This window comes from Carassius auratus, unplaced genomic scaffold (assembly GCF_003368295.1).
Source record: "Carassius auratus strain Wakin unplaced genomic scaffold, ASM336829v1 scaf_tig00003134, whole genome shotgun sequence".
NCBI classification, from domain to species: Eukaryota; Metazoa; Chordata; class Actinopteri; order Cypriniformes; family Cyprinidae; genus Carassius; species Carassius auratus.
The window spans coordinates 9,405-30,849 of record NW_020523505.1 but is presented as its reverse complement, the minus strand read 5'-3'; the positions used below and the strand labels follow the sequence as shown (position 1 = coordinate 30,849).

At 36.8% G+C, this 21,445-nt stretch overlaps 1 protein-coding gene across 2 annotated transcripts in view; it reads left to right on the top strand.

The window, feature by feature from the left end:
- LOC113070158 (contactin-associated protein-like 5) overlaps positions 1 to 21,132 on the top strand; it is a 32,753-nt gene extending 11,621 nt beyond the window's left edge. Inside the window, exons 2-19 of one of the 2 annotated variants that reach the window (XM_026243366.1) lie at positions 1,502 to 1,640; positions 4,941 to 5,211; positions 5,974 to 6,123; positions 6,769 to 6,940; positions 7,263 to 7,369; positions 8,589 to 8,708; positions 10,862 to 11,062; positions 11,944 to 12,100; positions 12,885 to 13,012; positions 13,185 to 13,355; positions 14,006 to 14,224; positions 14,852 to 15,088; positions 15,956 to 16,189; positions 17,606 to 17,739; positions 18,021 to 18,108; positions 19,249 to 19,461; positions 19,589 to 19,663; positions 19,978 to 21,132. In XM_026243366.1, coding sequence (XP_026099151.1) covers positions 1,502 to 1,640; positions 4,941 to 5,211; positions 5,974 to 6,123; positions 6,769 to 6,940; positions 7,263 to 7,369; positions 8,589 to 8,708; positions 10,862 to 11,062; positions 11,944 to 12,100; positions 12,885 to 13,012; positions 13,185 to 13,355; positions 14,006 to 14,224; positions 14,852 to 15,088; positions 15,956 to 16,189; positions 17,606 to 17,739; positions 18,021 to 18,108; positions 19,249 to 19,461; positions 19,589 to 19,663; positions 19,978 to 20,174 — 3,013 coding nt within the window. In that variant the 3' untranslated portion in view covers positions 20,175 to 21,132. Of the gene's footprint in view, positions 1 to 1,496; positions 1,641 to 4,940; positions 5,212 to 5,973; positions 6,124 to 6,768; positions 6,941 to 7,262; positions 7,370 to 8,588; positions 8,709 to 10,861; positions 11,063 to 11,943; positions 12,101 to 12,884; positions 13,013 to 13,184; positions 13,356 to 14,005; positions 14,225 to 14,851; positions 15,089 to 15,955; positions 16,190 to 17,605; positions 17,740 to 18,020; positions 18,109 to 19,248; positions 19,462 to 19,588; positions 19,664 to 19,977 lie in introns of those variants that run through there. The other variant, XR_003279863.1, reaches the window with a different exon arrangement.
- Positions 21,133 to 21,445: the final 313 nt, after the last annotated feature.

The window sequence follows — 21,445 nt, the reverse complement described above, 5'->3', positions numbered from 1 at the left end:
ATTCAATCACTGTCACTGCAAACTTATGAAAGCCTGAAATGAAGTTCCATGGAGAACAAAGTGAGTCAGTGATTCCAGGAATTTCAGCACAACCAAACAAACAGACCCTTTGAAACACAGTACCATTTAAAAGTTTGATGTTGTTAAGATTTGATTTCATGTTTAAAAAAAAAAAACATCACTTATGCTCGAAAAAACAGTGATATTGTGCAAAAACATTACAACTTAAAATGAAAAATAATGTATTCCTGTCATGGTAAAGCTGAATTTTCAACATCATTACTCCAGTGTTCAGTGTATAATTCTAATATGCTGATTTGCTGCTCAAGAAACTTACTTATAGTTGGGAGAGTTGCACCAGTTTTTACTTACAGAGTGTTTAAACAGCACATAAATTTCAGGATGTGGTGCATCCTTAGGAATAAGATCACTTTGGATCTAAAAGAAACTGCTCTCAGTTTGTCTCTTGGCTCAATTTGCCCCATGCGATGGGGAAATTGAACCTAGGTAGAGGGTTTGTGCCACTGATTATGTTGAAGTAAAATAATACTTTATAATCATAAAAAGGAATGAGCCACTGGCTCAACTTAACCCAGGACTTTCAGCTCAAATTTCCTCACTCCTACCATTTTAACAAACTTGTATCATCCTCCAGTTTAGAGCTAACATTATGCTAACAATATATCTTCATATTATAACTTCCTAAAGCACATATATAGCTCATATAAGCACATATATGCTGTGATTAATGGAAAGTTCAGTAGAACAGCATTCATTTGAAACAGAAAATTTAAATAACATATGTGTATAAAGCAGTGTTGTTTCTTTAAAAAAATCAATTTAGTAGTCTAGATACTTGGATCACTATCATTGTTTTTCTCATTTTCTTCCACGTTTATTTTTGGTTACGCATTTTTCTGTCCTTTTCACCTTCAGTTCTTCATTTCTTAAACCTCCACCCTATAGTCCATCCCCCTGTTTATTCTTTTGTGTGTATAAGTAATTATTTCAAACATGAGCGTGCACATCCCCTGTTTTTGTCTTTTTTACTCATTCACGCATAAATGATTAATGGGTTCCACACTGAATGAAAATTGATACCATTTATTATAGATTAACCTCGTTACAAACAGCTGAAATATTTACCACTTCCCCTCTCTCTATTTTTCTTTCCTTGTTTTTTTATAAAGAGCTTCCAATCTTGACAAGGGCAGCAGGGTATATAATTTTCTCATGGAGATTGTGAGTGCCTATTTGATACTTTGTACCATTATTATCAAGGTGCAGGACTGAAAATAACAAGCAAGAGTGCACTTTCACCACTATCAAAGCCCAACTAAATATACACTCTGGAAATACAGCAGTCAACTTATCGACCACAAAGTAGCCCTCAAAACTATTCTTTGCCATGAAAACAGTATCTTTACTGATCTCTGGGATATGTGGTCGTTTTGTGTGTTTGTGTGTGTTTCTGTGTTTGTGTGTCCTTATTCAAGCTCAGTTTTGGAGGAATACCTTTGCCTGGTAAGCCTGGGACGTTTCTCCATGAAAATTTCCATGGCTGCATAGAAAACCTCAACTACAACGGCGTCAATGTTATAGACATGGCGAAAAGACGGAAGCCGCAGATCTATACAGTGGTAAGCATGAACTTTTACATCTGCTTTGTAACTGTAAATATCTCTTTTCAACATGCCCATCCGTTGTGAGAATCAAAAGGCAACAATGAGTTTGAAGGCCATCAAATCTCATTCTCTGTAAAGGTTGTGAGTTGAAACCTCACTATTGGAGACCACAAAAACCTCACTAAGTAATGGGAGGCCACAAAAGTGGAGCTTTGTTGACATTTTTTGTATTGTGTCATTTAAATAACTTTATTTTCCAAAAATTAGCCTTTATATCTAAAGCAATTTACAACAGTGTCACTTGGCAAATTACAGTAGCTCTGTGTTTTTCTGTAGTTGTGTGTATCGCACCATAAAATAACTCTCTTTCCTTAATTAACATGCTGTGAATTCTCTCATTTTGTCCATTTCTCTCTCGCTCTCTCTGGCTGGTCTAATACACAGGAAAAGAAGAGCAGTGTCACATAGTGATCTTGATTTTGTTTTTTCCTCCCTCCTATCAGAGGCATTTTAAAATAAAGATCTTACTAGTTTTTTGCACTAGAATACATGGTGAAGTCCATACAGATTAAGGTGCTCCACACATCACTGACTAAAAAATGTTCATGCAGTGCTATTGTCATTTATTATTTATACAAGTTTACTGCTGTTGCAGTAAAGTATCATTTAGAGCTGCAGGATATTATAGTTATGGTTATTAATTGTGATTAAAAGGCAGAAAAGGTAGATTAACACTGTAGCAACTTTATGCAATATTCTTCATGTAGAAAACTAGTGATATCCTGCTGCCGCAGATGTGCTGACGTCATTCTAAGCAAAGACCTTTACTTACTTTCGAAATGATTTGAGAACTTCAACTTCTCAAAGGTCCTCAAAACAATATAGTTAAATTATACACAGGACCACTGCATTCGTATACACAATCAAATGTTTCAACATTAAATTGTTGAGAGGTATTCAGATGAGTTCAAAACTAGAGAACAATTTATAAATACTAGATTTTTTTTCTGAAACATTGCTGATCTTCATCACTCTGTAAGTATACCACTGTTCTACTAACATGTTTGACAAAAATATCCACGGCATAAAAAAAAAAAAAAAAACATTATTGTGTTACACAGAGATCACAATTAGAGAACTGTAACAACTGTAGCATGAAAGAAGATTACAACTAAAATTCTGGAGGGTTACAGCTGTCAGGAATTAGTAGGATGTGTAAAGGTCTTTGCTTAGAATGACTTCAGCACATCTGCGGCTTCAGGATATCACTAGTTTCTCACACTGCGCTAATATGATCTTGGTCCACATTTCTTCCACTCTCTGCCATGGTTTGTTTCTTAGCCATGACTTTGTGGAATTAAATTTTCAGTCGGTTTAGATCAGAACTCTGGACTGGCCATTTCATTATTTTAATGTCCTTAGCTTCAAGGAACTGCTTTACCCGTTTTGCAGTGTGACAGGGGCATTGTCTTGCATTATAAATTGTATGCTGATTGAGAGTTGCTCTCAGGGAAAGAACTGCATGTTGCTGAAGGAGGTTCTGATGAACATTTGCATTCACCCTGCCATGTGCTATATAAGAGGCTCAACTCCTGCTGCAGAAAACATCCTCAAACCATGACACTTCCTCCTCCATCTTTCACTGACTTATTTACGCACTTGGGCTTCAGTCTTTCCTCAGTTTGATGCTGAACTGATGTTTCCCATCAGATCCCAAAAAAATTTACTTTACAGTTACAGGCACATCTGTTTGAATCAGAATATGGAGGAGCGCATTGTAGCTGTTTGCAGCACCCCAAAATTTTATGATACAATTTCACTGAGTGTGTGACTCTGTATGGTGCTGTGAACCCAGACATGTCTGAGTTTGCTTTCCGGCATTTTTGGACTTCCACAACAGATATAGAGCAGCAATCATATTTATCCTCACCATGGTTATACTCACAGGATGTTTTTCGCCTCACTTGTGTGAATAAAAACATAGCATAAGTGATGTGAATAACATCCCGCGAGTAATCTAGAGTGATTTCGCATTTGGTGTGAACACACCGTAAGCATTGACCTTGAAATTTTGAAAATTATAGGTTGTTCTCTTATTTTCATGTCCACTATATAACAGTCCTGCTGTTTCTCAGACTTGATTTTTTTTATTTAAAAAAAATCTATTTTCCTTTGGGTTCTGAAACTCTTAAATTAATTTTGACCAACTTTAAGATCGCAATTATATATATATATATATATATATATATATATATATATATATATATATATATATATATATCTATATCTTAAATGGTAAACCAAATGTCTTAATTATCATTTGAGAGGTAATACAATTTCGAGGAAAACAGGAATCAATATACAGCCTAGTGTAATTATTCAATTTCAAAAGGTGATATTTTATTCTGTATTATAAAAAATGCATAAAGACTAACACGATTACTTATCACATGCAATATTCACAATCTGTTAATAATAAACTTGTTTTAAACACTTTATTGTTATTTGAGCAAAATACAACCTTTATTTCACATGTATTGATATATTAATACAAAAAAACAGTATAGTTCTCTCTCCACCTTCAATACCACGACTTAGGTGCCCTTGAGCAAGGCATCGAACCCCCAACTGCTCCCTGGGCGCCGCAGCATAAATGACTGCCCACTGCTCCGGGTGTGTGTTCACAGTGTGTGTGTGTGTTCACTGCTCTGTGTGTGTGCACTTCGGATGGGTTAAATGCAGAGCACAAATTCTGAGTATAGGTCACCATACTTGGCTGAATGTCACGTCACTTTCACTTTCATTATTTGTTTTAAGATTGATTGGGTTTGTTCTGAATGAACATTCAATATTGTTATATATGTGCAGGTCTTAAAAAGTCTTAAATTTGATTTTAAAATCTTTAAAAAAAAAACAGGGCCTCTGGAAGAAGAGCTGCACTCTATATTGTTTGCAATTAGATTTTTGTTCATCAGTTATTCTGCAAAACTTCAGACTATTTGAGACAGACCCCAAGGGTCTGCAGGCCCTGTTTGAAAAATGCTGATCTGTTGAGTGTTCAACTGTTTGCTAAGGTAAAAGAAAAATGACTTTTTTGTGAGTTTTTAACCTGTCTACCTGTACACATCCATTGCTTCAGTAATTCATCTACTGTGCACCAAGTGCCCATGCTCAACATAAAAATTAGTTCAACCTCCCTTTTACCTTTCTTACACTACAATTAGTTTTTTTTTTTATTATCCTTGGGTTTAATTCTCCTCTCCACATATTCATGCTTTCTTTTATTATATTCTTCCTTCCTTCTTCCTTGCAAAGGGCAACGTGACATTCTCATGCTCGGAGTCTTCCTCGGTTGCTGTGACGTTCCTCAGTACCACTGGCAGCTTCCTGATGCTCCCTGCAGATTACAGTATGGAGAGTCTCTCTGTACGACTGCAGTTCCGCACATGGAATCAGCAAGGGCTGCTGTTCTCAGTCCCACTGTCTCTTGATCCGGACCCCATTAACCTGCTTCTGCAGCTCAGCCAGGCTAGACTACTCCTCTCACTCTCTGGAGGGACACAAAACTCAGCACAGGTGTTCAGCGGTAAGATGTATAAAAATTTCTGTGATTCCCATGATGTGGAAAACATAGACAGAATTGTGGAATCCGCTACACAAACTCAAACACATTTGTCTCTCGTGAGGAAATAAACACATGAACTTCTCCAGAGATGTTCTCAAAGACACTTCAGGAGGATTTCATCATTTCTAGATACACATGAAAACTTTATTATTATTATTATTATTATTATTATTAAAATTCTATTTTAAAAATACTTGGTAACAGTAAACCTCTGTTTTGCAGCATGTTGTTGTTTTTATTAACAAATTATTTAATGTTTTAAGTTTTTTTTTTTGCCTTTATTTTATTACCAAAATAATTTAGATACTCAACAGATTTTCTAAGAGAGAGAGAGAGAAAGCATTTCATAGGGCCCTATTATTCTGTAAAATGTTATTGTTTTTATGAATTCAGTTAATTAGACATGCTTTTTGATTATTAACATTTAATTTAACCAATAATTTAGGGTCCAGAAAAGAAAAAAAATAATGGGAAAAAGAAGTTGAATTTAGCTACTAATTTAAAACAGAAAAATGGAATTTAGAAGAAGGAAGAAGGAAAAATACAGAATTCGAGGAGGGGGGTATATAACTTATTTCATAGGAGTGATAGCTAACTTGTGAATACATTTTTTTAGATTAAGTGAATAATTGTAGATGCACATACTTAAATGATTTATTCACCCCAGCTTTCGATCCTTGTTATGCTTCTACTGTTTTTTTTTTTTGTTCGTTTTTTTTTTAGGTGAGAATTTGAGTGATGGTCAGTGGCATTCCATAGCCATCGAGGTCAAGGGTCACAAGGTGTCTTTAACAGTCAACAACCAGAAGCCCGTCACTATGGAAATCAGTGGGTTTATTCAGAACATGCAAAGAACAACCATCTTCATCGGAGGTATAGCATTAAAAACTGAAATAACTAGTTTATCCTGATTCTGGGAAAGAATTTCTGGCTATATTAAAATGCAGGAATGGTTACTTATTTTGATCTGTCATCTACAACGCTCAGTTCTGAACTACTGAACTGCAGGCAAAAAGTGGTTATTACCCAAAACATTTTCCTAAATGCAAGATACAATTTTCTTCTACCTTATTAACTCTAACCTCCATCAGCCGAACGTTCATCATATTCCTGAATAAAATATAAGCTTGACAAGCAGTGTGCATTCTCAGGGTCCATGTATTTCACATGCATAGCTGTTATTCCCAAATCCCCTGCTCTTTTCCTCAGTTTTTTTTTTTTTTTTTTTCTGTTTAGTTCATTCAGGCAGCTCTAACCACATTCAATTACTGTAGAGGATAAATGCATTTTCTTTAAAGCTGTTATTGAAATCTTTGACTCTAACATCCAATGTCTTAACTAAGACCTCTAAATCTCTCATTTTGCTTACTTTGGGGACAATGTAGTCCTGCTGAGATTTTATAAGCTGCTTTGCATGAATTTCTCAGAACAGAGATTTTTCTTTGTGCAACTTGGTATTAGTTGTGGATGTTGTTCTTGATTTAAAAGACAGTAAATTGGGATTTTCCATTATTTTAGGCTGCCCTTTATTCCAGAGCGATTTCAACTGTGAAACCCCCAACAGAGGATATCAGGGCTGCCTTCGTCTCCTGGTCATCAACAACCATCCAGTCGATGTACTTCAGATTCAGCAGGAAAGCCTGAGCAACTATAGCCAGATTAGCTTTGATGTTTGCAACATACAAGACAGGTCAGCTTTCCCAGTTGATTTGCTTATGTTCACACAGTTTTCTAACTTCGTTTTTTTGTGAATCACTATCTATGTCTTGCAATATATAGCAATCAAACGTGTAATTTGGACTCATAATCTCTAAGCATAGTTTCAGTTTTTTTCTGCATTTGTCTGGAGATAATTATCTTAAACCCCTTATACTCAGAAAAGAGAACAATAATAGCGCCTCTCCGAAATAATCTGTGTGATTTTTAGGTATTTGTTCATGTCTGTAACACAAACAAGCAGGATAAGCTACATATAATAATATAACTGCATTTGAATATGTGTATCCCAACAGGTGTTTGCCCATTCTGTGCGAACACGGTGGTCAATGCATCCAGTCATGGGACCAGTTTTACTGTGACTGTTCTGGAACAGGATACACGGGGGCCACCTGCCACAACTGTGAGTTATGCAAAGTCCCAAAACAACCTATGCCTTCATGATTACTCAGATGTGAGCTGGATTTTTGCAGGGTTTTGATAATAATATATGTACAGTACTTAAGTTTATTTCAGATATGCATTGTCAAAGTTATAATTTTCTATTTGCTAAAATTAATTAAAAATAAAGTGGCTAGTTGTCATCTACATGCGCCTACATTGTGTGGGAGAAAGTAGCCTACTTAACAATCAGATCTTTAATTGACTTTGACTTCAATTAAATGTTTCAGTAAAGTTAGTGAGGTCGGTCTTTCCCCAATTTTCTTTCTTTTTTATATAATTCATATAAACAGTATTCATTATTTTAAATTATACTTATTTGATTAGTCCAATGCTTCTTACTTTTTTATCTCAAAATCATTTATATTAATTAGAGTGTACATAATGTATCACTTGACAGCTGCAAGTCTACATGTCTTGTAAAGATGATTTGAAACCATCTACTCACTAATTTATACATTTAATTTTGGAATCTGTGTCAATGATAGTATTTTGAATAAGCTGTAATTATTTTTGGCAGATACATTTTTACGGTTCCTTGCTGTAATCAAATTTGTTGGATCAATATGTTCTAATCTGCTATCACATTACACCGTTTTATCATACGCTCATGACTGTACATGTTCTCTGGAGGAGAGAGAGGCATGAAAATGCCATCTGTTAGACTTATTGCATTAAAAGACAGAGAAATAAGATGTTTCCATTCTGCAAGTCCTGCTGTTTGATTCACTGTCAGCAAAACCACACATGCAGCAAATTAGCTCACTTTACCAAACAGGTCCCAAGTAAACAATAATTACCTCTGTTTGCTAAATGATTATGCCACTGGTTATGCCATTGTTAGGAATATTAAAACAGAGACTTGTTTGCATGTGTCTTTATGTTTGACTAATTTAACAGATATCTAATATAAATGGCATTCAGGCAGAATGTTCTGTCTAAATGATACAGCTGAATCATCAAACGTTGACATATATTATTGATCTTATATGATTACACTTTAAACTTTAAGGCAACAAAATGTTCTTGATTTCACTTTTGTGTTTACCTCCTACAGGCTCACTATCACTGTGCCAAGCATGCTGATGTGCCAAAATGCAAGCGTTCTGTAATTAAACACAACATAAAAACAGCAGCAGATTTATTTTCATCATTTCTATGATTCATCATTTTTTTTTTAGCAATATATGAGCGATCCTGTGAGGCCTTCAGGAAAACAGGAAGCCAGTCGAGTGTGTTTACAATCGACCTTGATGGGAGCGGACCTCTAGAGCACACTCAAGTCAACTGCACCATGGCAGGTGACTCACTCAATTATGCATACTCAGCTTGGCACGTTTCTAGACATATTATACACTGATGTTCATCATCTTTCCCATTATTGAATGATGAAGCTCAAAGCTCAGCACTTCTCATTTACAAACCTGATTCAGTGCATGGACAGGTGTGACCTCAGCATGTGTGGGGGACTGCCTGGAGAAATCACACATCTCATTAAGTGAGTTCAGCATCTCATGCGGCAGTCTAGTTCAGCAGGTTGGATCAGGGTTGGCCAACCTTCCTCTCAGGGAGTCTCCGGTGAGGCAGATTTTTGTTTTGCTCAGGCTCGACACAAACATCCCTGATTCAGCTAGACTGAATCCAATGAAGTGGAAGATGAGTGTTACAAAGACATCTAGATGGTGTGATATTGCAAGGGTTTCTATGTTTTGTGTTATCCCAAGACCGCATGGGAATTATTTGAGTTTGCTGATAGCATTTTTTTGTTGTTGTTGTTGTTGTTTTTCATGATATATGACGGATTATTATTTGTCCATCATTTCATCAGAATTTAAGCAATTACTCCTGCCACAATTGATAGACAGTGTGCACCCAAGTGGTTTGGTTGTGGTTAACATAAATGTTATATTTGTGGTTAAAACTAAAAAAGTAATGTAATGTTAATATACCAAACTATTTGAACTATCAAAATCAGCTTTTACCTTAAAATGTACTGAAAACTACCACAATAATACAGGTGGCACAATAGAAAGCCACGTTGGATCAGATTGTAATTGGCCTGTCCATAAGAGATGGCCAGTATTCATCTATAGACTGTGCACTGGGTCATACATAACTGAACAACATACAAATAATGCAATTAACATTATTTAAAAAACTGCTAATATAAAACAGAGTAAAGTACTACTGATAACATAAATAGGAAAAAGAAACAAAGCTATTCAAAAACATATATAATCATATGTGATGTCACGCATACTTTTAATGTGAATATATGGTCATATGTAGGTTTTACTTAAAAAAAATAATACATTTGACAGTATTTTAGAAAAATTAAATCAATGTATATGACAGGGCTAATTTACAGTAAACAGTTACTGTAGCATTTTTACAGTCTCTTTCTGTAATAAATTACTAATATTTTTTGCAAGTGAGATTTTTATAACCAGTTTTGATTGTACTAAAGCAAAAAAAGATTAAAAAGAAAAAGTGTTTACCACCTCACCAAGACATGTGGGGGCAAGCATCTTCTATCACCAGGAACAATGTGTTTTCTCACATCTCCTGTGAGGTTTCAACACCAATTTCACCGACCTTGGCCTATGGCATGACTCTCCGTTGAATCAGATGCTGGGCTGATTTGTCTTTAAGATAACACTGTAATACATTATATCATCACGCAGGGAAGTTCATGCCCCATTATGTAAGCAGCAGGGATGAGCGCAGGTGAAAGAAGAAAAAAGTCAGGGAGCATGTCTCCCTGCAGAGACTGGAAGTGCATACTAGCTGAGACTGATAGCTTCATTTTTCTTATTTTCTTCGGAAGCATGCTTTGGCTATGAGGTTATTGGAGCTGCAAGCCGAGCTGAGAAAAGTAAGCACTGGGAAACTGTCATGCGCTGTGACCACCTGCTGCACGATGGCACAGCTAAGCTGGCTTTATTTTACAAAGTACGCTTTCATTGAGCTTTAGTCAGATTGCAAAGTTAGCTTTGTCATGGTGAATGCATTAAAAGATCCAGAGTCCCAATACAAATAGACCTTTTCTCTCAGACAATGCCAACAAGCACTGGCAAGAAAATCATTTGAAACTGACCTCAATTACAGGAGCTATTAGCCATGCTAATTCTGCAAGACACTGCAGACCGGCACCTTTGGACATCACACACAGCGATTTCAATTTGCATAGGAAAAGGTACTAGCGTAGACTACCATACTCTCATCATTTCACACCCTCCTGAATGAGTGACCTTCTGTTCTCTGCTTAATATTCATCAGGTATTTGCATACGACTCCATCACTCTGTTAATCTCTCATTTTCATTCGCGAACACATACGGTCGATTGAGTGCAGGCTTGAGAGGGTTGATACACGATCCGAGTCAATGGGGATTTCAGTCTGTACTAGTTTTTCAAGCATGCTGTGTTTTTGTGTGTGTGTGTTTCTTGCACAGAAGATAAAGTTTGGACCGTAGTGGGGCACGATCACATGAGGATCATTGACATTCGAGGATCCACTCCACGCAGCCCTTTTGTTCTCATCTTCAACTACACCATCTCACCATACCATCTCCGCTCGCTCGTGACCTCCTCGGAACACTGCCAACAGGAAGTGATATATCGTTGCAGAAAGTCTCGGCTTTTTGACACCTGGGGTTGGTCTTGCTTTATTACTCTAGTCTCTCTTACTGTTTTTGTGTACTGTAGCACAAAAATGTTGTCTTTCTTATGAAGTGTGTGATTTATGTTACCTCGGGAATTCTAATCCTCTAAATTCGACTAATATGTTCCAAAGGAACAAAAAAAGTACCTCACAGCTAAATGATTCACAACAGCAGGTTATTACCACAGATATTAAAGGGGCTCAAGTTTGACATGACGACGATGTGTGGTGAATGATGATGTTCACTTAAAAAGCTGTTAGAATGTAATTCTTGTCATGGAGGGATGGTTATAGGACGTGATGAGAGCATTTGAATTGCAAAGGTATGCATAAAGCCTTAAAAAAAAGATTATACACTGGTACGCTAAATTATTCCATATACTTTTTTTTTACACTGCTTTAATACTTTCGACTTTGCGGGCTTGATATGCTTAGGCATTTAAATGAGTTGGATTCAACTTATCCTCAAACTCTTGGCTCACTTTTTGGGTTCATTTTGATTTGCCAGAATAAGATCCGATAAGGCCTTTGAGCAAAAGATCACCCTTCGATCAAACATTGCTCAAACGGACCTCCAGCACTAGACATGTTGCATATCTGATTGTCGTTTTTCATCGGCTAAGCTCTTGGCCAGATCCATACACCGCTGTGATAGCAGATGTCTGTTCACGCACATTGCAGGAATGACTGCTTGACTGACAGGAGTTTCAGAGCCCATTACTGACCAGCAGGGGCAGGAGACCAGATGTCATCATGCATGACTGAATTACATTAGACTCCAAACAGTGTTGTCATTTTTTTTTTTTGCATAATTGTTTACTGCTAGATAAGTAAAACATATTCTTATCCTTGGGGCATTTTGTCCATTTTCAGATGGAACTCCTTTGTCATGGTGGCTGGATAGAGACGGAGTGAAACGAACATATTGGGGAGGATTTCTGCCTGGGGTCCAGCAGTGCTCTTGTAGTTTGGATGGCAACTGCAGGGACATGAATTATTTCTGCAACTGCGATGCAGACCAAGACACCTGGTAAATCTTAATTTCACAGTGAATCACGGTTGCCAGTTCTGTGTAACAAAACTAGCCCAATGGTCAATCAAAAATAGCCTTAAAAAAATTACCCTAGCCCAAATATGAAGAAAAAAAAAAAACATATTTTGCAGCCACTACTATGTGTTATGCACAGTTTCAACTTGAAAGTCACTATACAATATCATGCAAAATAATATCATAGACATATATATATATTTTTAAGGACTTCACAAGAGTTCAAAGGCTTCCTATAAGTACTCATCTCTCAGTATACCTAACATTTAGCACCGTTTTATCATTGGTAGAATATACATTATTTCAATACAAGCAATTTCAGTCAAATATAATACATTTAGTGTGTCAAACATTTAACCCGTGGGTCAAACTGCAGCATCCTTTTAAAAGTAGCCCCGTTTCCCAGACACTTGCCACTCACTGAGCAGTATTTCCTACTTGGTAAGGTAATACGATTGTTATTTTCTAATAGAACGAAAGAAATCTTAGGCAGATTGAAGAGTTTTAGTCAATTACATTGCTGTATTGGAATCACACTTTAAAACCCTTCATTAGATTTTTGTTAAAGTGACCGAGACGCTGCAGATAAAGCTTAATACTCGCCAAAGGGTGCAAGTATTAGTGTTTTTTAAGCAACAAGTGAAGCATACACACTCCTTGGAGGGCAATCTTCTACCTCAGAGAGAGATTAAAAAGACTTTCTCTCAGCCTTTTGCTCATTACCTCTTCTCTTGCACATTCTCTCATTCTCTTTCTCCTCCTGCAGGGCGAATGATACTGGTGTGCTGTCTTACAAAGACCATTTACCCCTTAGTGAGATCGCCATTGGAGACACAAACCGGACAAACTCACAGGCTGAGCTCCAAATTGGACCGCTGCGCTGCTATGGCAACCGTGGGTGTTTTGTTTACCAAATTTAAAAGGGGAAAGGGGGGTAATATGGCTCTCTGCTGAATATATTTTCATATTTCAAAATGCAGAAGAGATGGACCCTTTTTTATCGAATTCAGTGCAAAATTTGTTTTTCAACACACTGTGTGCTTTATTGCCTGTCCCTGTGCTGCAGGATTTTTCTGGAACTCTGCATCTTTTTACCAGGAATCCTCCTATCTGCATTTCCCCACCCTGCAAGCTGAACTGAGCATCGATATTTCACTCTTTTTCAAAACTAGTTCCCTCTCAGGAGTCTTCTTGGAGAATCTGGGTGTCAGAGACTTCATAAGGCTGGAGCTTAGTTGTGAGTCATTGTTTAAATATTATTTGACAAAAAAATATTTTTTCATATAAAATATTTTATTTTATTTTTCTAGAAAATATCTCAGTTCTGACCCTGGACCACAAAACCAGTATGAAATAGCTGGGGTACATTTTTAGCAATGGCCAAAAAACATTGTATGGGTCAAAATTATATTAAGTAAAGATCATGTACAATTTAAGATATTTTGTAAATTTAATACCGTAAATACATCAAAATGTTATTTTTGATTAGTAATATGCATTGTTAAGAATGAATCCAGATTTTTAAATAGTTGTCTCTCAGCAAAATATTGTCTGATCCTAATAAACCATACATCAATGGAAATCTTATTTATACAGTTTTCAGATGATGTTTAAATCTCAATTTCTGGTTTTCTGGTCCAGAGTCACAATTACTTGAAGCAAAGTTGCGTACGAAAAAGAACAGTTTTAAATATAAAAAATAATACAAATATTTTTTTTATTTGATATTTTAATTGGAAAGCAACACAGAAAAATTTACATAATCGTTCATTTTAAAGATAATATATCCTTGAATATCCTGGTATTGTGTGCATCTGACGTAATGTTTCTTCTTCTTCTTCTTTTTCTTCCTCATCTTCCTCTTCCTCTTCTTCTTTTCTTTCTCAGCTCCCTATACAGTGAACTTGACTTTTGACCTAGGGGATGGACCAGTAATTATTACCATTCAGTCGCCTGTAGCCCTGAATGATCGTCAGTGGCATTATATTCGTGCTGAACGAAATGTGAAAGAAGCTTCTCTACAGGTGGACTCTCTGCCGCTGAAGCTAAAAGAAGCACCATCTGAGAGACCCTACCGGCTTCAGCTCAGCAGTCAACTCTTTGTGGGTACGCAGACATGTAATCAAGCAAATGTCACCAATAATTATTAAAAGACATTGAGTGTACTTTAACTGGAGCTAAGAATACCCCAGGGAACAGAGAAAAATGAAATCGTTTAAATAGAAAGAATCCATGATCATATTTGTTAGTGAGGAACCATGCTGTTGCTAAACATTACAGGGTTGAAGATCAGTGCAAAAATATCATTACACCTAAGTCTTGACAGTGTACAAGTTTCTATTGCATTTTTGCAACTAAAAATAGATGTGTGTGAACTGCAAAATGTATATAGAAGAATATATGCAAATATATATTACTTCCTTGTAGGTCCTTAAAAGACTTAATTCAGTTTCAAATTACTGCAAAAACTGCACGTTTAAAAAAAATGTGGCATCTTCTGTAGGTTTTGTGGTTTCAAAGCATTTTGCAGTCAGTGAAAACATTTTGTCTACACACTAAATAGAGTAAAACTATCAAATAATAATAGTAAAATCCAGTTAATTGTGTCAGTAATTGGGACACACACAGCACAAAAATGGAATAATTTTTCTAAGAATTACACCATTATAGACTTAAAAGGCCTTGGCTTTATAATTTGCCTATGACAAGTAATTACTGTACTCTCCCCATTAGGAGGTACAGCTTCTAGGCAGAGAGGCTTTCTGGGCTGCTTACGTGCCCTCATCATTAACGGGGTGACCCTTGACCTGTATGAACGTGCAAAGACCACCCCGGGGGTGAATTCAGGCTGCCCGGGTCACTGCACCAGCGACAGCGTCTGCCATAATGGAGGGAGATGTGTGGAAGAGAGGAGCGGTTACACCTGCGACTGCACACAGACAGCCTTCGACGGGCCACACTGCAGAACAGGTGAGGTTACGATGGCCTCAGGGCGAGCTTGCTTTCATAGGTTTGGTTGCAATAATCAAAAGAAGCTGAAAGAAACAGGCACTCTGGACTTAAGCACGCCTCAGATGCTTGTAATTCTCAAATACCATAATGTTGGCATTCCTGATGGCAGAAGTATTTTTATAGGATTTACACTGTAAAGTCACACAATTAGATCAAAGCCTACAGAGAGATATTAAATCAGCACTCTATAGGAGTTGATTTAAATCCGTTTAAGTCATGACTTGCCGTGAGCTGTTGTATATGGTATGAGTCTCACAATGAAAAGTCAACCCTCTATATATTCTATGGAAATTTCTCAATTTCATCTGTTTTAGACAACTTTTCATTTTCTATCAGTTCAGGAGGCTCGGCCGCCGGTGGATGACAACATGCCCTTGATGGCGTATTCACCTTGAATTCCTTGAGGCTTGGCTGACAGGCCTTGGCAGAAAAAGCTTTAACTGACAAATGGAATTTAATTGCAGCAGCCATTCGTCTGCCTAATACCCATCCCGCAGCCTGTCAGTCAGATTAGTGATGCAATGGCTTTGTTTCGACGGTGTTGCAAAGGGTCCGTTCAAGCTACGGCTGTTTACTTCTAACTAGAACAGATGAGCAGAAAATGAGAAGAGACATAAAGAATCAGTAGGACACCTCTCTGCAACGGTCTCAGCTGTGGTTGGGGAGGAAACAATGCTAATGTTGTTGTTTTTCATAGCTCTAATAATGACAGATGAGATGTAGAGTTCATTGCCTTTGCACGCAATCTGAATTTGCATAGAGATGATGATAATGTTCTCAGTGAAATTCACCAGGGACTGCATTGTCTCTCCGTGTCCATCACAGCTCTAGCAGCTTCCTTTGAAAGTGGATCTTCAGTCCTTTACACTCTCCAGGAGCCATTTTCCGGGATACTGAACGAGGAGGCCAGAAGATCACCGGCAGGTTTCCATGATGCAGAAGCTACCAAATCTCAAGAGAAAGTGTCGTTTGGATTCTTGACGCGTCATGTGCCAGCCTTGATCCTGACAGCTTACACTCTGGACCAGCACTATATGGCTGTTGTGCTAACATCAAACGGTACCAAGTCATATGTTACTCTGTTTCTTTGTGGAATAGTCACAATTTGCTCACCCTGTTACAAACCCATATCAAGCTTCAAAAAGGACAATAAACAAAAATGTATTTATATATATATATATATATATATATATATATATATATATATATATATATATATATATATATATATATAAATTTTTTTTTTTTTTTTTTTTTTTTTTTTTTTTTTTTTCAGCTTAGTCTTTACCTTATTTCACTGAATAGAAAAAGGCCTGCCTCATATTAGTCATCAATCGACTGTATGAAATGGCAGATGATTTACATAGGTCTGGGGCAGGGCAAGTACGTTAAATCTGTTAATAATTTTAATGCATTATTTTTTCTCCATAATTAATTAATCTAATTAACACGTTAAATAACCTGCCCTAATATATATACATATCTGTCACTCTTGATCTTGTAGTGCATCCCATCCCTGCTTATTAAAGTATTCATTTCTTTACAAATAAATAAATAAAAGTACTGACCCCAAACTTCTGAACGGTAATATGTATACAATATCTGTCTTGCTTTGAGGTCCAGAAATGAAATTTTAGATATGCAGATTACGTTTTTACAGATTGCAAATACATTAGTTTTTCCTTTAATCCTAAAAAGAGTGGAGGAAATTTTTTTTTTTATTTTTTTTTTTTTTTATCACACCCTGTACCTTTCTTGTTGGCATACACTCTTTCAACCTGGCACCTCAATATTCTTGAATTCCACACATATCTATTAAAGCGCATAGTATGCAATTTTTTTTTTCTTCTCTCTGTTACACCCACACCCTTTACCTAAAGAGCTCATGGCATCTAAATTGAAGGCTCTTGAAACCATTGTCTCTCATCTCCATTAACAGTGCTTTCACGCCTCAGTTTTTTTCCAATTATTGGAAAAGAACTTGTCACCATCTTATCAAGGGAACACATGACTGGCTAAAATGCCTTGCACAGCAGATAGCAAAACACATCGATCTTGACATGTAAAGGATATTTTTTATATATATTATTTTAATATATTTTAAAATGTAATTTGTTCCTATGATGGCATTCTTGTGAATTTTCAGCATCATTAGTCCAGTCTTCATAGTCACATTATCCTTCAGAAATCACTCACTGATTTGCTGCTCAAGAAGCAATCTTATCATTGTTTTAAAACAGTTTCATGGTAATAAGTGAGAAGAAAAAAAATAAAAAATAATATATATATATATATATACACACACACACACACACTGGGGTTTTAAACACTCTGCTGGAGTTTGTTTTGTAACCCATTACTTATCCCTCCAAATTTAAAATATTATTCCTCCCTGTCATGATACAACTCTGTATTCATTGTATCAAACAAATATCTTTTGACTCTAAGTCAATAGCTTTTACTCTGATTTCCCAGGCAGCCTGCAAATACGATACTTGTTGAACAAAGAAAAACGAACAGAAAAGTTCAGCCCAGTGTCATCCAGTCTAGCAGACGGACGGTTTCACTGGGTCAAAATCAATCGAAAGGGACAGGAGCTGTTTGTCCAGGTGAGTCTTTGTCTCCATAGCAACAGATGTTAACAATGCACAATATCTGATTTCTAAAGGGGTTTACATGGCTTCCTATACAATACTCTCTACAAGAATGAGAACAGATTTTTTTATGCATGATTTTAAGCTATGGTTTTAAATGTCATGTAGCATATGAATTATATTTCTAAAAGCATGTCTTAGTGTTGTGAGATGTTTTATTTCCTGTGACCCATCCAAATCTGTTACTGGAATCAATCTTTTCCTAGTTATCTGCCATTATATCTGTCCCCTTCCAGATTGACAACACAATAACCCAGCAGTACAGCCTGTCTCCTGGCTCTGCTCTCAGCCCGGCGAGGTCAGTGATTCTAGGGAGAATCCAAGGTGAGTTTCTGACAGGCTTTTGAGGAGGATTCTATTTCTTCGTGTTCCTTGTGTGTCATTTCACACATTTCTATTTCTGTTTAACATCAAGGACCACAATGGAAACAGGTTTTTAACTTTGTATTTTACTACTTTTCTGTCTAATGAATCAAATCAATTCAAATCACTGATGTGGCGTCAGGTGTTGAATCCAGGCAGGTTAGGATAGAGTGGTTGTCTGTCTAGGAAGGCACGCTTTTGGCAGCGCCATCACAGGTAAGTTGCCAAGTAAAGCCAAATGGAGTTTCTCAGTGTTGCCTAGGAGACTGTTTCTCTTTACCAGACAACCAATAAGGAGGGTCTGAAAGTGGCATGAACCCAAGCGCTTTGATAGAGGCGAGAGAACATTTAAAACAAATTAGCAATAAAGCACAGAACTACAACAATCCCCTTTTAGACTCATTAGTCATTACAGATGCAAAATAGAAAAGGAACCAGGATTGAATGTGCTGATTTATTCTGTTTTAGAAAGGCTTTGTGGACACTAAAAAAGGGACTTGAGGAATATAATAATGAAGCTTTTTAAAAAGGTTCTTAATTAGAGGTTACTTGTGTGATTAGAGATTAGAGGTTACTTGTGTGATTCTGCAGTCTGCTTCTTTTAAAATAAAAGCTGTCGAGTGGTTAAACAGTGACTTTGAATTCATTTAAAGGTGAAATGCATAATTGTTTTCAAATTACTCTCCTCTTTTCCCATTAGTCAGACAAACAGCTAATTTCACTCCAAACTCATGCTGTTTGTTGTGCCAATGTCACTACAGAGACTTGTTTTGCTTCAGGAGATAATCTGAATGTATTATTTATATCTAGACTATCATGCAATTTTTTTTTCTTTTAAAATAAATTAATACTTTGATTCAGCCAGGACAAATGACAGGAAAGTCTTTTATAATGTAACAAAATAAAATGTATATTTCAAAAACTTTTTGAAATTCTAATCAAAGAATCTTGAACATTTTAAATATCTTACTGATCCCAAACTTCTTGAATGGTAGTGTTGTTGTCTGTGCATATTAACCTGTGATGAGAACATTTATTTTAAAGTAGATATGACAAACATCACATTTAATTGCAGTTGCTAAATTCTTTTTCCTGTTTCAGGTAGTGACATTACTGACAAGGAACTGGTCCAGGCTGGATTAAGAGGGTTTATTGGCTGCCTGTCCTCTGTGCAGTTTAATCAGGCTACCCCTCTGAAGGCAGCCCTGCAAAACAGCCAAAGCCCGTTTGTTACTGTTATCGGCCGTCTGGAAGCATCAAGTTGTGGGACTATATCCAGCTTGAACACTTTGAGCAAAACACACACACACGCAGGTAAATGATCCTTTTTAATAGTTTCCACACGACAATGAGACTCAAAAAGTTCTATTTTTCAGCCTGCTGAAAAGAATCACAAAATCCAGTTCTTTGTCTTCCTCTCCTTATCATTCTCTGCTTTCAGATGACTCTGCAAAAACAGACCAAGGCAAAGACCCACTTAAAAAGGCTGATCAAAAAGACTTGGCACTAATCGGAGGTATAGATCCCCATGATATTGAGCTCTGGGAAAAACTTTTCAAAGATCTGACAAGTAATAAACCATCCTTAGAAAGGAAACTGTACAGCCTCATACAGCTTTAGTTATATCAGAAGTTTTGTTTTATGCTGTTCTCATTTGTACCACTGCAGCACTACATTGTAGAACAATCGAAATATGAATGCATCTTCCATTTATCATCTTATGAGATCCAAACCCACAACATTTAATTCAAACTATATTTTAAGTAGTGAATCAGTATAATTATTTAATATTTAGCATGTGTTCAACTTCTTCATTTATCTGATAAACAGGAGTAGTGGCTGCAGTGGTGTTCATCACCCTCTGTGTGCTGGCCATCATCATCCACTTCCTCTATCAACACCGACGGACTCCAGCACCCTCCGTGATCACCAGAAAGACGCACCACCCCAGCATGGAGCATACGGCATTCCGGACTGCGCTGGACCTGCACAAACCCAACCACGACAGCAAAGAATACTACATCTGACCTCACCATGTCGTGCCTGGCCTTTAATTGAACAGCCTGTAGCCTAGCAATCCCACCGCACTGTATTATCTACACTGCAAGCTGAGCAGCCAATCAGAGGCCAGCGATGACTCAACAAGAAATTACAACAGAGAATTTTTGTTTGTTTTCTTATTTTCTGTGAAGAGAGTAAAGCTTTCGTGAAAGTAAGTGTGTGCTCCTGGATGATGACAGAGCTGTATATTGTTATTTTACGGGCATAATAATAGGTTATACATGCACAGCACACACACTTTCCAAGCAACAGCACAGTAGGAGGGCTGAAGCATCAGTCTGAATTGTCTTTATCCAGTGTGCCTGCTTAAACATGTCTGTCTCAAAGACCGCATATACAGTGGGCTTAAGCTAATGGACTGAAACCCCATTGGAGAGGGTTCTGAGAGAATTATTTTGTGGCATGGTGGCGGACCTTCCCAGACATTGTTTTTAAAGGATCGATCATCGCTCAACATGAAAAAAACAACAAAGCAAGATTAAAGGCGTCCGCATCTGACAACACTGCATTTGATGTCGAAACTATTGACTAGTGCAAGGAGCCGCTAAAGGCTGGGATTAACCACCAAAGGACTATAAGAATATATCAGCGGCGGCTGAGGGATGGAATATGAGTCATTTGTGTGTATCCCAATTCCCATGGGCCAGGCAGATTCAGGCAGTTTAATTCTCTATCCCACCGTAATCGAGCCGGTCTCACAAATGAACATAACCCGGCATGCCCTGGGAACAAAGTCTCGTACTTATTGAAGTGCATTATATCTCCTGACTATACAAAAAAAAAAAAAAAAAAAAAACCTTGCCTTCTATTGAGAATTCATTTTATGGCTGTTTTATTTCCTGTTTTTTATATATATATGACTATTGTAAATTAATGGTGTACATATGTTTCATAAGTATATTTAATAAATGGAGCTTTCTAAGAGCTTATGAGTGCAGATGAACTATTGAACTGGATTGGTATATTTATGCAGAGATGAATGTGTGTATGGCAATGTGCACTCAACATGGCTCAACAGTAAGGATTGTTTCTGTTTGCTGAGACGGGCCAACATTTTCACTGGCTCCGACACAAAAAAATTATAAACTTCACATTTTAATTAATTTAAATTGATAATTGTATATTGAATATAATTTGTATAATTAAAAAATAATAATAACAACACACACTTATTTGAAATACTTTACATACAGTGCCCTCCATAAGTATTGGAACAGTAAAGACAAAATTGCTTTCT